Raw genomic sequence first — 19,348 nt, forward strand, 5'->3', positions numbered from 1 at the left:
GCGTGGGGCGGGGGCCGGGGCTCGGCCCGCCCCGGGAGCCGGCCCCTTGGAGCCTCGGGCCCTGCAATGGGACGTGTTCTCCTTTAAGAGTTAAGAAACTTGAAACCTTGTTTGCGCAACAATCAGCGCCGCGGAGCCGCCAAAGTGTCTAGACTGGCATATGATGGGAGGCAGCCAATGACTCCGCGGCGCTCCTCCGGGGGCCCTCAGTGTGCGTTTGAGGAGAACAAAAAAGAGAGAGAGAGAGCCGAGTGGGGGAGCGAGCGAGGGAGTCGAGCCGAGAGAAAGAGCCGCCGGGCGCTGCCTCGCCAGACCTCGCCGGGACCGCGGGGCCACCGGGAGGCACTTTTTGTGGAGGGGGAGGGGGGCGACCTCTGCAGCCGCAGCGTCCTGGGCGTCCGAGTGCAGCGTGGGGCGGGCTATGACCTCTGCCTCGGTGGATTGCATTTTAATTAAGGATTCCCAGCAGCTCTTTGGGATTTTTACAGTTTCCACTCATGTGTTGACACCGCGTTCAGGAGAAATTCGCTCCAAGTGCATCTAGCGCCTGGGACCTGAGACAGAGTTGGCCTTTCGTGCATGCAATTCCAGGGATTTTGGTTTTGTTTAGGGTTCTTTTTCTTTCTTTCCTTTTTTTTTTTTTTTCTTTTCTTTTTGCAGGGAGTAAGAAGGAAGCCGAGGGTATCATCAACAAGCCTGCCTTTCGGATCCTGCAGGAAAGACCCATATAGTGAAGCGCTTGGGTTTTAAACGCAGGGCTTTCCAGACACGTTTGGGGAGTTCAACTCGAGCGCTTTGTGCTCATGGACCAGCCGCGCAGCTTCTGAAGGCTCGCCGGCCCATGCGGGGTCTTTCTGGCGGCGCGCCGGCTGCACTGCCTCTAAAGCGCCGGGGCTGGAGTTGCTGAGCCTCCCGGCCGCCGGGGTCCATGTAGCCGCGGGCCGGGCGCGGACTGCGGATCGGCGTGCGCGCGTTCCCCGCCGTCCAGCCCCGGCGAGCTCCCTCATGTTGCAGCCCTGCGGTGCCCCTTCGACGACAGGCTGTGCGCGGTTTGCACGGCGCCCGGCGGCAGAGCTTCATGTGGGGCTGCGGCCCGCGCAGCCGGCGCCTCGCTGAGGAAACGGACCCCCGGTAACCGGAGACCGCCTCCCCCCCCTCCCCCGGCGCCAAAGGATATCGTATGTTCAGGTCCAAACGCTCGGGGCTGGTGCGGCGACTTTGGCGAAGTCGTGTGGTCCCCGACCGGGAGGAAGGCGGCGGCGGCGGCGGCGGCGGTGGTGGCGGCGACGAGGATGGGAGCGTGGGCAGCCGAGCTGAGCCGGCCGCGCGGGCACGAGAAGGCGGAGGCTGCGGCCGCCCCGAAGTCCGCCCGGTAGCCCTGAGGCGGCCCCGGGACGCGGTGGGACAGCGAGGCGCCCAGGGCGCTGGGAGACGCCGGCGCTCAGGGGGCCCCCCGAGGCCCATGTCCGAGCCGGGGGCCGGCTCTGGGGGCTCCTCGCTGGACTTGGGGGAGCCGGGAGGCCAGGGCTGGCTGCCCGAAAGTGACTGCGAGACGGTGACCTGCTGTCTCTTCTCGGAGCGGGACGCCGCTGGAGCTCCCCGAGAAGCCGGCGAACCCCTGGTCGGGGCGGCCCAGGAGCCAGAGGGCGGCGGGCGGAGTCGCGAAGCCCGCTCGCGGCTGCTGCTGCTGGAGCAGGAACTCAAGACGGTCACGTACTCGCTGCTGAAGCGGCTCAAGGAGCGTTCGCTGGACACGCTGCTGGAGGCGGTGGAGTCCCGCGGCGGCGTGCCGGGCGGCTGCGTGCTGGTGCCGCGCGCCGACCTCCGCTTGGGCGGCCAGCCCGCGCCGCCGCAGCTGCTGCTCGGCCGCCTCTTCCGCTGGCCCGACCTGCAGCACGCCGTGGAGCTCAAGCCCCTGTGCGGCTGCCACAGCTTTGCCGCCGCCGCCGACGGCCCCACCGTGTGCTGCAACCCTTACCACTTCAGCCGGCTCTGCGGGCCAGGTGAGCGCGCCGCGCCCGGCGGGTCCTCGCTGTTCCCCTCCAGCCACCTCTGTGGCCTTCTCTCTCCCCTTGACACTCGGGTGGGAGGGCGAAGCTGCGGGTGTTCCCCGGGGTGCCCCGGAGCGTGGGAGTTCCCAGTGGAGGCGCCTCACCCTGTCAGGAAAACCGGGTAGTGGGGATGTGGGCGCACACATCAAATGGCAACTTCATCTTAAGGCTTCAGCAAACTCAGACTGGCGCGCTGCCGTCCATGGGGTCGCGAAGAGTCGGACACGACTTGGCGACTGAACAAACTCAGAAAGGTGCATATTTCACTTTTCTCTGTGCGGCTTCGGGGACTTAAGGTAGACCCCAACTTTGTAGACGGTGGGAGAGAAGGGCAGGTCTAGGAGAGGCCAAAGACACCCCCGCCCCCAATTCATTTACCCCTAGTCCGAGCCGTGGCCTGAGGCATTTGTGTGCATATGCCTATATGTATGGTGTGCTTCGTCGGATCCAAGTAGATGCAAGTTGTAAATTCTGGTGTAGACAGTTCATGACTGGGGTCAAAGTTGTTCGTAAATTGTCCCACTTGTTCCTGTCTATACTTTGGAGCAAAGCTTTTGCAGGGTAACCTTTCTCAGAGTGAAGACCACCGTCTTGTTCTGATTGTTGCCAGCATCCCTTGAGTGTCAAATGCCAGGGCCTACTGTCATCATCCTCAATTCTGTGTCCAGCTTTTCTAGAGAATCAAGAGCCCTGGAGGTGTGTAGGTAGGGAAGGAAGCAGGTACCTTAGAGAACCGCTCCCCTTCTTTGTTCTGTTCCTGGGATTTTCTGCACACGTGATCTACCCAGTCCTGCTTACCTGAGCAGGCTCTGGATGCTGGAGCAGAGGTGAGGACAGATGGAGACTCCTGCATCCTCATCCCCTTCCCCTTGCACTATAGGGATCACACATTTTAGCCTGTAGCATCTTCTGGGTGTATGCATCTTAGCAGGCATGGAGGGGGTTAGGGGAGGGGAGAGGGGTGTTTTGCAGGGGTGTTGGGTCTGGGCAGGCCCTGAATTCTTCCAGTCTGGCCCTTCTGGGGAGAGACACCACCCAGCCTGGGGGCATTTAAGAGGGTCAGATCACACCGGCCTCCTGACTCCCAGTGTGGAAGGGAAGGGCGGGGCTAGAAGCATGGATCTGTCCCAGGTGTCTTGTTTATGTCTGGGGTGGTGGCTGGAGGGGAAGGCCGGTGCTTCAGCGGTGGTTCCTGAAGAGAGCGCACTGGAGGGGACTGGGGGGAAGCAGCGTTGATCTGACTGCCCGCTCCCCGTTCGGTCATTCCAGGCCGGATTCTCAGGGGCTTGGGCCGTCCCTTGTGTGTGGCCCACTGCGGGCCTTTTGTGTTCCTTGTTCCTCTCTGACAGCTTCCCCTGGAAGTGGATTCTCCCACTTTTCCTCTCTTACTCCTCCCTGCCTCTGAGGAGTAGGACCTAATTGTGGTTGCCCTGTTCCTGGTCCCCCCTTTTTTTTTAGTGGGAGAGAATTGGTGGGGTTCCCTCTGCTCTTTCAGAAGGCCCCGCTGGGCATTTTCTTTCTCACCACATCAGTCTGCTAAGGGGTATTTGTTGAGCACTTACTCTCTGCCAGGGACCACGCTGGGTGATGTAGTGGGGAGAGTGGAAATATGAGTAGGATCCATGCCCTCAAGAAACTGGATCTTTGGGTAGGGGTTGGAGGAGAGCTGGGACAGAGATGGGGGAGGTAGGGCCAGGCCAGGGCATCTGGGGTGTGCTTGTAACAGGGGCACCTCTAGGAACCTTGCAGGATGGGTGGTAAAGGGAAATGAGTATTGAAGGGTGGGAGGAGGGGGCCTGCTGAGAGTTAAGGTGCCAGGCAAGTTCAAGTGCGTGGGTGGGAAGAGATGGGATGAAAAGATTGGAGATAGGCAGGACCCACCCTGTCCATACTTTTTGGATAAGTCAACTTGGGTCTTGGTTTGAATTTGGTGAACTTGAGCAGTTTTAAGTTAAAGGGCAAACTGCAGTGGAATGGTTCTGACCCATAGACCTGGTCCTAGGCTCTGTCCTGCCAGTATGACAGCTTGACCTTGGAGGGGGAGTAATCTCACCTCTCTGTCTCCCTGTGGGTCAGTGGGGTTGGCTCTAGAAAATTCTCGACATCAAGTTCCAGACTCAGCATCGGCACTTGACTCCTGTTCTTGTCCCAGAAGGAGGCGCTGTTGCAAGGGCTGTGCCTGTTCTCCAGCTTCTTCACTAGCTCAGCGCTGCGCCCCGCCCCCCTACCCCCCATTCAAGCCACCCCAGGGGCATTTGGGAGGACTGGTGGTCTGAGAAGAGTGTCCTATAGGCGCCAGATTGACCGTTTTGCTTCATCCTCTGCCCCATGGCTTAGGCCACCAGGACTGAGAACTGGGGGTCTGAGGGGGGTGTGCGGTGCTCTTTGCTGCCCACCCCACCCCCGCCTCCTGGCCGCCAGCCTGACTCCCTAAGCTGGGCTGGTGCATAGCTGGAGCTCAGCCGTGCGCGTCCTGATAAGGAGACTGCTCCTTCCAGGCCTCTGGGGGAGAGGGCTGGGCACCAGGGCAGGCAGACAGACTGACAGATCACACACAGAGCAGACGCACGCACAGAGAGTAGACTGGAATCCTCAGCAGGCCAAGTGAGGGATGCCCACCCGAACCCCAGGGCCCCCTAGCAGAGGGATCCCTAGTGACAGGCGGCCCCTTTCTGGGCAGTGTGGCTCCCTGCTGCTCTGAGCAAGCGCTGCTCCCTCCTTCAGCTTGCTTTGGGGCATTGGGGCTGGTTTTCTTTGGGCCTCTTTTCTCATCTGTAAAGTGAGGGGGCGAACAGCATCCCTAAGGTCCAAGGGGCAGATTCCAGGTTACACAGGCCTGCCCTCTCCCCCGTGCTTGTCTCAGAAAGTGGGGTCCCCCATACCTAGCTCTGCCCTGGGCTTCCTGCTCCTGTGGGACGCAAGCCCTGGCTTTCCCTCCCTCTGGTGTATCTTTCTGTCCCAGGAAAAGCCAGTTCGCCGAGCTTGGTGCCTATGTGGACGGAAATGTGGAGAAATACTTTAATCACAGTTCTAACCTGTGTTTATAGAGCTCCTTTCTCCTGAAAGTATCCATTAACTTTGGAATAAATCTCCTGCTCTTTGCTTCACCACTTTTTTTTTTCTGTAATTATATTCGGTAAATTACTATTATCCAAATTGCGCCAGGGAAAGAGACAGAGCTAGGGAGAGAACTTCTAAACGACTGGAGGAGGCCGCCTAGGAAAACACAGGGTTCCCAGGCCAGGACTATAGGAATTAGAATGGGCTAGAAAGTTTTCCTTTTATTTGGCCTGGCATTATCCCTTTGAAATGAGATCAATTTCAAGTTGGGCTTCCAGGCCCCCGCCCCGCCCCTCTGGCGGCCCCTCGGCCTGCCCGCCCTGCTCCTCGGAGCTCCTCCTTGGAGGTGAGGAAGGGGTGATAATGTGCAGTTTGCCTCTTGCTGGCGCCAGCCGGCCGCGCTGTTTATCTGGCTGCCGGGGGAATCTGGGCAATTAGGCTCCGCCGGCCTTAAAGCGCCAAGAGCTTCTTTTCGGCATCTCCCACCCCAGGGCTTGGGGTTGATCCCTCAGGTTCTGGGGGTGGAGGGGACAGGCACCCAGGAGGCCACTCCTCCGGAGGGTGAGAACTGGGAGGCCCAGGGAGGCACATGAACCTTTCCTAAGAAGATGCTAGGCTGCACAGATGGGGTGGAAGGTAACGGCTCCAGCTGAAACCTTACCAGGCAGTGGGAGAGGCTGTGAACTCTTCTGGCTTTGCAGTTAGGGTCTAGATCCCAAAGGCTCAGTACCCCCTGGGGGCTAACCGGAGGCTTGTCTGGGCTGAGCTGAGCTGACCTGAACTGGGCTGAGCGTTAGCCTTCTGATACACTCGGCCCCTGGCTGACTGCTCTCACTTCTGAAGGAAGTTGGAAGAGATTCCTGAAGTTAATGTCTGAAGCTGGCTGTCTGCAGAGGCTGGAGTTTCTGATCTCTTTCTCTTTCTCCCCTCCCCCACTTCCTCCCTCCTTCCCTCCCTCCTGCCCATGATCATTTCTTTCCAAGTGGCCTGTAGAGCCCTAAGACAGCTCCCCTTGAAGTTTAGAGCACAAAAGTTATTATTTGGAAATCAGCACAAGTTTTCTAAGTACTAAGGTAGCTTCTAAGAGCGGCGTGTGGACAGAGGGCCTGGAGGCACTTTACACTTCCTCTCCACTTTACACTTCCTCTCCGGACCTTCTGTCCCACCTGAGTTCTTGACCTGGGGCTCCATCCTCCCAGATCCTTGCAGGGAGGGTGGATGTGTTGGAGTTGCCAGTGAGAGGTTTGTGCATAGCAGCATTTATTCCCTAAGAGCCAAAAAGTGGAAACAACCGAATGTCCATTGGCTCACAGATAGATAAACAAATTGTGGTATAGCCATCCAGTGGAATAGTATTCAGCCATAAATAAGAATGAAGTATGAGAGAAGGACAGCATGGTTGAGCCTGGAAACTGGTATGCTAAGTGAAGGAAGCCAGATACAAAAGTCCTCATGTTACAGGAAGCCGTTGGTGTGAAACATCCAGAATAGGCAAACCCATGAGAATAAAAAGTAGATTTGTGGTTGCCTGAGGTTTAGGGATTGGGAGGAATGAATGACTGTGAATGGGGCAGGGTTCCTTTTGGGGTGATGAAAATGTTCTGTAATTAGGTGGTGGTGTTGGTCTCACAACTCTGAATATACTAAGAACCACTGAAGTGTATATTTTAAAAGAGTGGATCTTAGGGTATGTGAATGATAACTGGTTTTTTTTGTGTGTGTGTGTTTTTTAAAGTAACTTGGTGTTGGCCCTTTGTTTAGTTCAAGTAGAATGACATTGGCCTTCCTGTGTGGCCTTGAGTGGGCCCTTTACCTGCCTCCACCCCGCTTGGCCCATCAGTTAGAAGAAGAAGATGAGTTGGGGGGGGAACCTCTGATGTTCTACCCCAGTACCCTGGGGGTGGAGTCTCTTTTTCGCTTGCCTAGGGTGGAAGTTAGTGATGTGCTTCCAGTCTCCCTGCAGATGGTTTTGCTAGAATGGAGGAGGATGGGGGTGCTGGTAAAGTCCCTGCTGAGAGCTTTGCAATTCCCAGGTCTGTAGACTTGTTTTCTGTCTCACTCATGTGTTAGACATGCCCAGGTGTGTCTGTGAGTGGTGAGTCTTGTAACTCGAGGCCCAAGTGGCTCCTGTGAGGGGGATCTTCTTGAGCCCCTCTTCCCCTTTCTGGGTTCCAGGTTACAGCCACTGGAAGAGATGCTGGGGTTGATTACAGTGGCTTGATTCCAGCCAAAACAGCCCATTGCTGCCAGATTTCACTTTTGGGGACAGATCTGGGGGCAGATGTCCAGACTTCCTGACCACGTGTAGCCTGGGCCTCAGCCAATCGGGTGTTTGCAAGAGGAACCCTGACACAGGAGTCGGAGGCCTCCTGATAAGTTAGTGGGGAGTCGTGGGACGGGCATGAGACTGGGGGGTCAGGAAACCTGGCCTCTGGTTCTGCCTCTGCACCAGCTCCCTGTCAGACTCTGCGGGAGTCACTTCTACTATTCAGGCCTCAGTCTTCTCCTCTGTGCAATGGAGCCCTGGCTTCAGTTCCCTTGCCCCATGGGTCTCTAGCCCTTCCTGTGTTTTGCCTCTTGTCCTGAGAGTCCAGTCCTCACTTGATCTGGTCTTTAGCTCTTCCAAGGTTGGTGGATAAGGGGGCTCCTACTGAAGGAAGCAGTTCCCCTCCTTGAGTCTTGTTTGAGGTCTCCCTTGGGTGACCCTTTTGGCCACGTAGGTCCTCTTTCTCCATACCTTTGTCTGATGCCTTCAGCTTTTCCATTAACCTTATCACTGTTATCTTTGTCCACATATGTATACTGAATGCTTTCTGTGCGTGGGATGAACCAGACCCAGCTGAGATGAAGGAGTAGAAGACGGAGTGCTGCTTTTTTTTTTTTTTAATGTGGACCATTTAAAATCTTTTATAAAAATGTTACACTATTGTTTCTCTTTTATGTTTCGGTTTTTTGGCCACTGAGGCATGTGGGATCTTAGCTCCGCAACCAAGAACTGACCCCACACCCCCCCTGCTTTGGAAGGCGAAGTTTTAACCACTGGACCGCCAAGGAAGTCGCAACAGAGTGCTTCTTGATTGCCTGTCTCATTGGGTTGTAGAATAGAGGCAGGCCTGGGCTCTGATCCCAGCTCCACCATGATTGGCTGGGGGCACTGGACAAGTCAGTTTTCTCATCCGTGAAATGGGAATGATAATGGTCATCTTCTTTATTTTTGAGGAAGGATGAAATGAAAATAGGCACCCAATGAGCATGATTAACCACTCTGTACCTAAGGTCCAAAGGAATAAAATGCAGTGAATGAAATGGAACGGTCCCAGCCCAGAGAGAGAGACAGGGTAGGCATTCAGCAAATGTTTGCTTCGCTCCCAGTGGCTGATCCATGATTCATTTTCCTTCTCCCCAGTCCAGTCCACAAAAGATTCCCTGTTTCTAGACTTTGTTGAAGTCATTTCTAGCTGGAAAAGCCGGGTTGGGGAAGAGGTGAAGCTGCCTGCTCCTACAACTAATTGTGCCTTATTATAATTGCGAAAAACACTTATTACCCCTTGTGTCATTCCTGATACCTGCCTAATAATAGTTATTACCGCTTTACTACCACTGAGAGCTTGTTTTAGTTTGCGATTTGATGGTGTTTAGTTTCATTTACAGAAAATGAAGGGTCATTTCATTCATGCAAATTGTTACTTAGTTTAGCAAATTGTTACTTCCCAGAAAGCAAGAGGCTAAGGAATTCTTCTGAAGACAAAGTATATGTTTTTAAGGACAAGTATTTTAGGCAAATGAAAGGAAACCCAAAGAAAAATGCCATAGACAATAAGGAATCACGCAGGGTCTGAGGTGGGCAGCCATGGGGGTTGTGCTCTGCCCCTTCTCTACCGAGGGGGAGGCTGGGGCCGAGAACTAGTGGTGACTGGTGTACGGTCTCCCATCTGGGGAGCTGGGTTTGGCTTTTTGGGTTCTAACCAGTCATGCCCGTCTCGCCCTGAAGGATGTTTGCTCTAATGTAGCTTGTTTGGAAGTGAGCTGTGTCTCTGTGGGCCTCTGCACTCACTCTAGTTGTGGCTAGAGTTACCACACTTAGCAAAAAAAATACAGAATACCCACTTAAATTTGAATTTCAGGTAAACAGCACGTAATATTTTAGCATAAGTATGTCCCAGATATTGCAAGGGGCATACTTACACTAAAAGTGAATGCCATGTGTATCCAGAATTCAAATTTAAATGAGCATGCTAGCTCTGACTTTACCTGTACCCGTGTTTCTCTCATTATAATAATAATAGCTGCTGCTTGTCTAGATATTTTTCTGCAGTTCCAAGAACTGTCTTGAGAGCATTTTACCTACTTTATTTGCTTTTGTCCTCCTGGCAGACCTCGGAAGTCTCTCTGATTATTTTCCCCATTTTAGAGCTGAGGAAACAGGCTCAGAGAGGTAAGGTAGCTTGCCGGCTGTCACACAGCCAAAGCTGATAGAGCGGGGATTGAGCCCAGGTTTGTGGCCTTAGATTGTGGCTTTCCCTATGCTGTTCCCGGGGATTTGGGCAACAGAGGTGCTGGTTTCCTGGGAGCTGGGTTTATTATTTGAGGAAATCAGTCATCAAAACCATGTGGAACCGCTCTGTGTGAACTTTCTCATCCCAGCAGTGACACATTGACTCCTGTCTTCCAGAATCACCGCCACCCCCCTACTCGCGGCTGTCTCCTCGCGACGAGTACAAGCCACTGGGTGAGTGTCCCCCTTCCGACCCTTGGGGAGGTGTGTCCGTCCCAGGCTCCCCCGGGGCCCCGCCAAGGGGGCAAGGGGAGGAAGGGATCCCCAGCCTGGGTGCGTTTGAAATGGGGTGGGTGAAGTCTTACAAACACACTCCCAGTTGGGCCAGCGCCGACCCAGCCTCTGCAGCGGGCTATTTACATCTAGAAATTCCTCTCTCATCATTAACCTCTCTGTGACCTTTAAACATGAGCCTGTGGGAGATGAATGGGTTTTGACTTCAGCATCTCATTGGAGGTGGGCTAGGGTTTCTGTCTCTGTTCCTCTCCTTCCCTCCAGCCTTAGGTGGTTCTCCTCTGACGTGTATTAATTAGCACCGTGACAGATAGGCTGAGCATGAAGTCACTGTTGAGAGGAGCTGTATGTGTCATTCCCCACCCCTACCCCCCACCTTTATTAAGCCAAGAAATTCACCTGGGCAAAAAGAACAGTTGAAAAGTTTAGAAAGCAAGTGTCTTGGTACACGCAAGCAGGAAGGGCACCCTCAGTGGTAATGTCATGTCGGCAGGTCCCATTCAGAGGTGGGACGTGTTTTCTGTAAAGCCTTGGGGCTGAATGCTTAGCCCGGATGCTGGGGTAGATGCATGTGGTTTTAAAAGTAGAGATGGCTTGTTTTCCAGCCCTCCTGGTTCCTCCAGTGGAGAATCCCTGTGGTAGGGATGGGGTGGGGAGTATGGCCTTAGGAGCACCGGGAGAGCGACTTGGTGACCCAGGCAGCTCCCATGGGACCTGAGCTTTAAAAGTCAGATGGCGTGGCAGTGATGCTAACACATTCCACCAGTGACCACAAAAAGTGGGTTTTGTTTTGTTTTTGGTAAAGGCCTCTTCCCGGTAGCGTGTGTCAGCACCGTCTGGGAGGCCACTTCTGAGTGTCATAAACTTGCAGACATCCAGTCCAGTTTTCCTTCCAAGCCCCCCTCCCCCCTCCCGTGGAGACAGGAGTGCCCACTGGTTTCCTTTGGGAGTTCGTCCTCCTCCATCTAGGACGACGGAGGCTGTCCCATGATGGTGTGTGACTCAGTGCCTTAATCGTGGCAACTTCCTCATTGCTTTTCCTGAACTATGGTCATCTCCTGGATGGAGGAGCTTGATTTAGTTCTCTGAGGAACTGGAAAGGTCATCTGGGGGTACCCTGTCACTTGACAAATAGGTGATCAGGCTGAGGGGCAGGGAAGGCTGCCCAGCTGATAAGCCGTGGGGCTGAGACAGAAACCCACAGTAGCCCCTGTTCAGCTCAGCGGTACCCCACCCTTCCCTCCCAGGCCTCTCTCAGCATTTTCTGAGTTAACATAATTGTACTAGTTGCTTAGAAGATCCCTAATTCAAAAGATGGGGGAAAACAAAAACCAAAACCCGCAAATGTCCTGAGTTTCAGTGTCGAGGATCATTGCCCTGAGGAACCATGGGTCAGCTGGTGATAAAGCCACAAAAAATCAGGACCCCGTCCAGCGAGGTAGAGTGACCATTTGAAGATGAACAGGTGTCCCTGTTATTTTACAAATGGGACCACTGAGATGGAGAAAGGGGAAGTGGCGTTTGCTGGTGCTCAGGAGTCAGAAGATGACAGCCCACCGTTTGTTTTTGTGTGTGGCTCATGAGCTGAGAATGGTTTTTACTTTTTAAAATGGTTAAAAAAAAAAAAACCCACCCCAAGCAGAAGACTCTTGTGACATGTGAAAGCTATATGAAATTCACATTTCAGCATCCATAACTGTTCTGCTGGAAGCCGGTTATGTCGTCTGTGGCCACCGCCGCAGGACCACAGCAGAGGTGGAGGGTTTCAGTGGGGACTGTATGGCTCACAAAGCTGAAAATACTCACTTTGGGCCCCTGGCAGGCAAAGCTGGTGATCCCTGATTTTACTAAGAGTGGAGGTGGGACTCAAACCCTGGGCTCCAGCTTCCAAATGGGGTTCCTCCCTGGGACTTGAGCAGTGACCGAGGTGGGGAGTGTTCTTTTCCTACAACGGCCTCGGAGGGCCTCACTAGAAGCACCAGATGCGAGGGGTTGGAGAGTGCATGGCAGGGACTTGAAGCTGCAAGGGATGGAAAACACCCATCACCCAACCCCTGGAAAGTTCACAAAGCTGGCTGTGTTGGCTCCACAGCGCTTCACTTCACTAAGAAACAGGGTTCAGCCCGGGATGTTACTGCTTCAGACAAGAAGTGGCAACAAGGCTTGGGGCCTGAACACTTTGGGAAGATTAGGTATGAAAAGCAAAATTCTTTTACGAGGTTCCTACTTAAGCATTAAGGTTATTATCTTTTTTTAAAAGAGATTTTCCATCTGTCCCTATTTTTCTCCAAACCTGTTTGACCAGCAGATAACTTTTTCAGGCTCTGGTTAATAGTCTGAGTTGTTTTTTGTATTATTTTCTTTTCCTTGCATTGTTAGTTTTTCATAAACAAAAAGTCAGTTCACTTCTAAGCCGCTGTGATCACATGAAACCAAAAAACAAAATAAAACCCAGAACACCCAGTCAGCATCTGGCAAGTGGGAAAAGAAAAAGGAAAAAAAAAAATAGAGAAAGGCCAAATTGGTTAATGTTTCATCTTCCCGCTCCCCAAGCCATGTGGTAAAAGGAAAAAAATTCCTACAGGATCGAATGGAATTCTAGCTCGCGAGGGCCTAGGCTAACGGTTTTTGTCTCAGGGTTTCCCCAGCTTGGAGTGGTTCTGCTGAGCCAGTGGGACCAGCTGAGCCGCACTGTGGAGGGTGAGAAGATGAAAGATGCTACAGGCCTTCCAGGAAGAACATGCCTTCTGACTCCTGGACAGACCTGTCCCTTAATGGGGACAACACCCCGTTGCTGGTGGCAGAGGCACAGGCCCAGGAAAAACTTCCAAGTCAGCCTGTCCCGAAAGGCACTGGCTTGTCCCACTAGCAGCTCAGTGTTCAGGAGAAAACGTGCAAAAGAATTTCCTATCTCCCATCTAAGTTGCACTGCAGACAGGGGAAAACAAATAGTGCATGCCGTATGAGGTACTTAAAACTACTTAAACAACAAATGAATGCCTTGAAAAAAGAAAAAAGCAGTCCAGACGTTGAAAGTTCCTCTGGGAGCAGGTTTGGATGTGAGAGAGTGGGGGAGGGGAGAGAGAAAACAGTTAATCTGGGAGCAAACGCTTGAGCCCTTAATTAGAGGGGTGTAAGCGGGACAGAGTGAGGATGGCTGGTAACTTGTTAAAACAGAGTTTCCCCAGCTCCAGCGGGAGGAAGGAAGGAAGGAAGGAAGGAAGGAAGCAAGAAGGAACAGCTTCAAGAATTTTAATGGTTGTAATTAAGTACAGCAGCTATGAATTGTTTAGGGGCTTAATTTAACCTTACCCAAGGAGGCTCCAAGTTACTACTTGCTCGGTCCCCTGAACTTGGGTTATTTCTGTGGTCAGAGCAATTGAAACTTTTTCAGGTGCCAGGGCCGCAGCAGTCAGCGTTTTCCAGAAGAGTTCCAGGGTTGACTGGCCTGGTCTCGTGCGATTGTGGGATGGGGAGTGGCAGCAGAAAGTTGTGAGGCACAGGCTGCCGTTTGCAAGCACCCGCATGCCCACATGTGCACGCGAGTGCACGCGCACACACACACACACGTGCATGCTTGAGAAATAAGAGAGGAACACCCCACAGCCAACTAAGTTCTCTTTCTCTTCCCTCCTGCAGATCTATCTGATTCCACATTGTCTTACACTGAAACAGAGGCCACCAACTCCCTCATCACAGCTCCGGGTGAATTCTCAGGTTGGCATTTCTTTATTCCTTGCATGTTGCTGTTGTGTTGAATTTACAGGAGGGGGTCCGGTGGCAGGGGCCTGAGGGAGGCCCTCCTCTTCTTCTTTTCCCTGGGCCTCCTAGCCCTCGAGAAGAAGACTGCCAGTGTCTTCCTCACTGGTTTTCTTGGGGTGAAGAACAGTCTGTATGAATGGGGCCTATGGGTGAGAACCTGTCCAGCGCCTGGCAATTCACGCTTTAACCAGTTGTTTCTTGTGGAAATGATAAGAATCCAGCCCAGTTCTCCATCCCGATTTTGAAGGGATCCTTTCCCCCAGCTGCCGAGAGGCAGCAAAATGGATGTGTTTGTTTTCATTGTCTTTGTAGGTTTCTCTTATCCCCACCCCTGGGGGAGGATTGATGTGAAGGGTCAGAAGAGGGGGGAAATGGAATGGGTAGAACATTCATGAAGTCTGACCAGTGAGGAGTTTTCCAGAGGTTGTGGTTTCCATGCCTCTCTCTCAGCAGTGGATGCTGGGCTAGGAAGCAGAGAGAACTCTGGTGTAGAGCCTTCTCCCACCCCCAGCATTTAAGTGTTGGCCCTAGGGTCTTTCCCATTCTGGGGAAGGCGTAGATCAAGCTTTTCTTGAGAAATGACAGGTTGGTGGTGATCCGGGGGTTTCAAGGGCCAGGAGGGACTCAGGTGTCGAGGTCTGTGGGGCCCCCTGGGAGCAGGGTGTGTAGGGGGCACTGTGAGGACAGCTGGGACTCATGGCCTGGCTCTGCTGCGTTCAGTGACAGCCCATTGGGCTGGAGATGCTTCCAGAGCGGCCATGGCTGGATCTCTGCAAGAAGGCCTCTGTCTGCATCTGACCCCACACCCATGTCATAATGGCAACAACAGTCATTGTAGCTATTTATTGAGTGTTTACTTTGGGCCACTTCCTGTACTCAGGCCCTTTATGATCTTCAGCTCACAGCAGTAGGAAAGTGACTTGCCCAGGTCACATAGGAGCAGAGCCATCTGCCACCATGCCTCTGTGCTCCCGACCACGGCTTTGTCCCCCACTTCTCTGTAAAGACTGGACGTACCTCCAATGGACATATTTCACACGGACTTCAGTCATTTCTCATGTACTCTCTCCTTGACTTAAGGGTGTCTTGATGTTCGCTGCTCAGGGCTGCCTGCTCAGTCCCTATGCCCAGATCCCTTCCCCATCCATTCCATGTTCTGTCACATCCATGGGAGAGCACAAGAGTGTGTCTCTTTGGAAGACAGGGAAACCAGAAGCCAGAGCAGGAAGTGACTTGCCCGTGGGCACAGTGGGGCTCATGACAGCTGGTTCTGCGGTCCGGGTCTTCTGGGGCCCACTTGCCTTCTGGTCTCCGGTGGCCCCTCTGACTGGGCCACTTTTTTTCATCCCTACCTTTTGACCCTACTTCTTAAAATGTCTTGCCCTGAAAAACCTAACTAGAGCAGCACAAGAAGTTGTTGTTTTAATCCCTTCTTTTTCCTCTGTGCCTATGTGGATGGAAGCCACATATATTTTGAAGCAAGAGGCTTAAAAGTATTCCTGAATGCATGATTCCACGTCCGTGCCAGCCATCAGAGTGTATTTAATTTGGATGGATCGCACTGGCGTCAGTTGCCTGGTCGGATGGATAGTTTTTCAGCATCCCTTCCCCTTGTTAATGGTGGAAACTGCTGTGCGTGGAGGTACCTTACGGGTTCATGGCATGTTCGCGGATGTTATTTCTCTTATCGCTGTCATCCCAGAGCTGGCCTGGTGTGCGGCTCTGGCTGTAAGGAACGGAGCCCAGAGACCCTGCTGGAGGCCCCTCCTTTATCCGGTTCCCAGGAGGGAGCACCCTCTAGAGGCTGGGAGGTCTCTGGAGACCCTGAGGCCTTAGATCTGGCTGCTTTGGGGCCCAGTGGGCCCGTGTTTGGGATTCCCACCCAGTTATCCCAGAGCATTCTGATTGGTGGGATAGCACTGCTGCTCTTTACCGTGGATGAGGATCACGTGGCTCTCATGAGCAAATCTGGCACCCAGCGCCTTGGGATTCTTAAGGGCGAGGGAACTGGGGAGGGTGTTTGGGATTTCCTGTTGGGGGCTGATTGGTTTGAGTTGTGGGTGGTCTCAGTAGGCAAGTGGAGCATCCCTTCCAGTGCAATCATCCAAGTGTGCCTCAGGGATGGCACAGGTCTCCTCCCGCTTGGGGGACTCACAGATCATCTTTTCCAGCTTACTCATGCCCTCGGGACCCCAGGACCAATGGGGTTGGCACTGGCCCTGCGTGCCGGGAGCACGCAGAGTTGGGGCTGTGGGTGGCTGTCACCCTGGAGGACAGGCTCAGGAGGGAGGCCCTGCCAGAGGAGGAGAAGGCCCAGAGAGGGCTCAGTGGATGGCAAAAGAAGACTCATCCTATAAAGATGGATGGTGTGCCAGGGCAGGGTGGGAGGTGAGGTGAGAAAGGTGAGGGCTCCAAGTGGGTACAATGCTTTGGGCCAGGCGCACGATGCTCAAGGGCAGATGATAAGGATGCTGGTGCTGACCTTTATTTATTTAACGTTTGATGTTCACAGTTAGCACTTTGCTAACTGCAGGTTGTTCTCCATCTTGTTGATTCATTACCACAACCCAGTGACACAGATGTGAGTCCCCCTGTTTCACAGGTGAGGACACTGAGGCTCGTTGCCAGGCCACGGCCCCAAACTCCCAAACCGGAGGCGGCAGGCCTGGAGTGGGAGCCTGAGCAGTGTGACTGCCCAGCTCACCCATCATGTAGGGCCCACCCAGCTTCCCACGGCAGCGATCCCCATCCTCTTCCCCCAGCCACACCTGGCCAGGTAGAGTGAGCCACCTGGGGTCAGCCTGTCCTGATTGAAGCACCAGGGACAGGGCTGGGACCTGGCAAGAGGCACCTCCCTACAGGGTGAACCTTGCCAACCACCTGGAGACCAGCTCAGCCACCACCCCAGTCCCCTCTGTCTCCCTGCATCCCGGGGGCGCCACTGTCCCTGAGAGCCTGGCCTCTCTCAGCATCCTGGGACCGGTGTTGCCGGAGCAGGGTGTCTGCAGCCCAGGCCGGAGACCGCCCTTGTTTGCACAATGACAATGCCAGCACCCGGCCTGAGGCTGGCTATTTTTATCCAGCTCCAAGGTCTCTCTGCTTCACTTTCCTGTCCTGTTGTTGAGGCCGCATTAGGGGGAACAGGGTGGGGGTTTTGAGGCTCGGTCATAGCTGGGGCAGTTGAGGACACATTGATGGGTATCACGGGGGCAGCGGGACACACGTCTGTCTTGGTTCAGCCTTTTGCTGAATGCTTGACACTCTCGTCTGATCTGCGCGTTACCTCCCGATGTTGATACGTGATCCACACCATCAGCAACTGAAGCTCGGGGGGCAGGTGACTTCACCAAGATCACCCAGGCAGGGGCCAGAACGTGGAGCTGCCACTGAGTACAGGACCCTTCCACCTGGAGTCTTCAGTGGGATTTAGGGAAAACCGAAAGCCTAGAAGTCCCTTCTGGTGTGGCTTCAGGTCCTTGACACTCCGGTTTCCTTGCCTGACTGCTGCGCTTACTGCCTAAGCCCCCTCAGGTCATCCTCTTTATACAACATCACCACCCCTCTCCCATTCCCTTGATTTTGATTTAGTTTGGGGAGGAAAGCGAGATTAGCTCTAGTTAAATTCATACTAAAGTGTGAGTGGCTGGTAGGCAACTCTTTTTGGCAACTTACAGGCAAGATATGCGATAATTCAAAGAAATTGTAGGATGAAGGGCTGCACGGGAATGACCATTCTGAGGTTTGGGTTCTTTGGACTCTAGGTTAGAAGAACAGAATGAGCAAGTCATAGGAGCTTTTTGCCCTGGGTGAGGAGGGGCAGCCAGGCCAGACTCAGTGTTGGGTGTTGAGTGAGCTCTGGGCGTTGACCAAGGCTTGAGATGATGCGCTGCTTTAGAAGTCAGGCCTGCCTGACTCCAGTGCTTGGGGGCTGGGGTGTGGAGCACTGGTTCTGCAGGAACCAGTGACTCCCCTCTAGAATAGAATATCGCATTCTAGTGCCTATTGGATAACTGTTCAGGTGCTCTGTGAAGCATGAGTCATGATGTGAGCTGCCTCACGGGCAGCAGGCGGTCCTTTGTCTGGTACCTGACTCTGGGTACCAGTGTCTCGTTCCGTGGAGCTTGCTGGTTTCTTTAGAGCTGCATCTGTGAGGATGAGCCTCTTGTTTTGAAGAGAAGGCCCGGGAAGGGAGAGAGCTATGTAGGACAGTGTGGAGAGCTGGAGGTTTAGCTGAATGTGGATGTCTTTCCTCCACTAGTCAGACTGTAAGCACCTCAAGGGCCCAGATCGTCCTCTAGGATTTGTGCATTCTGCAGATTGGCAGAACAGAGGCTGCCTGTTCTGGAAACAAAGGCTCAGAAAGGTCAGGAGAGTGGCTGAGGGCCACGCAGCAAGCATATAGCAGGTGGAGCCAGGTCACCACTTAGACGGGTCCATGCTGCCCGCCCACCTGCCTCCTTTCCTATCGCTGGTCCCTGAGGAGGTTCCCCTTTGGGGTCGGTGCCTACAGAAGTCAGGAGGGGAGTGAGTTAATGCAGCATCATGTCCTGCTGCTGTTTCTGGGCTCAGGCATGCTCGCCTCAGAGGCCCTGGTCCAGCACAGACCCTAGACCTCCTTGTTCTCCAAGGTCCTCAGCTCAGCTCCAGCGTGTGCTGAGCCTCTGTGGCAAGGTGGTCTGAAGAGCATGGGCTATATACCAACAGGCCCTGGGTTCAAGTCCCGGCTCTGCCATTTCCTAGCTGTAGGGCTTGGGGCAGTTGTTTAACCACTCTGACCCTCGATTTTCTCACCTATAAAATCAGGGTAGAAATGACATTGTATCATCTGTAGTGAGGGTAAAATGAGGTGATGCCAAGTGAGTCAGCCAAGGCTTGGCATACATGTGGTAGATATGGCTGTTACAATGTGCCAGGCACTGTGCTTGGGCTGTAGACACAGACATAAAAATTACATCATCTTTGCCCTCAAGGTGCTCACAAAAAGGTGAAGACACAAATAGTAGTCATGAAAAGTGGTATAAGAGGCAGTCAAGAGGAAGAAGGGCTCAGTGACTAACTCTTGGTGTGGGAAGTGGCCCAGGAGGACTCTCTGGAGGAGGTGATATCTAAGTTGGGTTTTGCAGGATAAATAGGAGTTTACCAAAGAAACAAGGTTTAGGATTGAGGGATACAGTCCAAGTAGAAGGAATATCAAGTGCAAGGGCCTGGAGGTGTGAAAACAGACTGATATTGAGAAACCAAAGGAGGGTAGAGGGGTTGGAAAGCAAAGTACCTGATGTTAGTGGGAGATGAGGTGTGAGGAGGTCAGGGTCTGGGTAATACATATATTTTTAAAGACTTTCCTCTATAATATACCGGGTATACAAATCAGTGTCCAACTTCGTGAATTTTTACCAACGGATGGCACCTGGGTGACAGGCAGGGCCTGGATAACATCGTTGCTCATGACTGTGCTCAGCCTTGACATGTGACAGTGCTCGGGGCATGTGGGTCTGGGGGCCATGTGTTGAGTGAGTGGTTTAAAGAGAGAGCAGGAGGGCAAGGGGATCAACTTTTAGTTGAAAAGAGGGTTTCACTTGACTTTGGGGAGCAGGAAGGATGTGTTCCTAGAGTTTGGGGCAGATGGTGACCTGACTAGTTCGCCTTGAACGTAGATTGGAGGTGCCCTTGGGTATGGCCCACTCCT

General features: G+C 53.5%; 1 protein-coding gene across 1 annotated transcript in view; it reads left to right on the top strand.

Annotated features, from left to right (window-relative positions):
- Positions 1-19,348, top strand: part of SMAD6 (SMAD family member 6) — a 77,703-nt gene that overhangs the window by 1,444 nt on the left and 56,911 nt on the right. Inside the window, exons 2-4 of the mRNA XM_065940967.1 lie at positions 661-2,003; positions 9,784-9,840; positions 13,540-13,617. Of these exons, the coding sequence (XP_065797039.1) occupies positions 1,181-2,003; positions 9,784-9,840; positions 13,540-13,617 (958 nt within the window). The 5' untranslated portion in view covers positions 661-1,180. The remainder of the gene's footprint in view (positions 1-660; positions 2,004-9,783; positions 9,841-13,539; positions 13,618-19,348) is intronic.

Source organism: Muntiacus reevesi, chromosome 7 (assembly GCF_963930625.1).
Source record: "Muntiacus reevesi chromosome 7, mMunRee1.1, whole genome shotgun sequence".
Taxonomy (NCBI): Eukaryota; Metazoa; Chordata; class Mammalia; order Artiodactyla; family Cervidae; genus Muntiacus; species Muntiacus reevesi.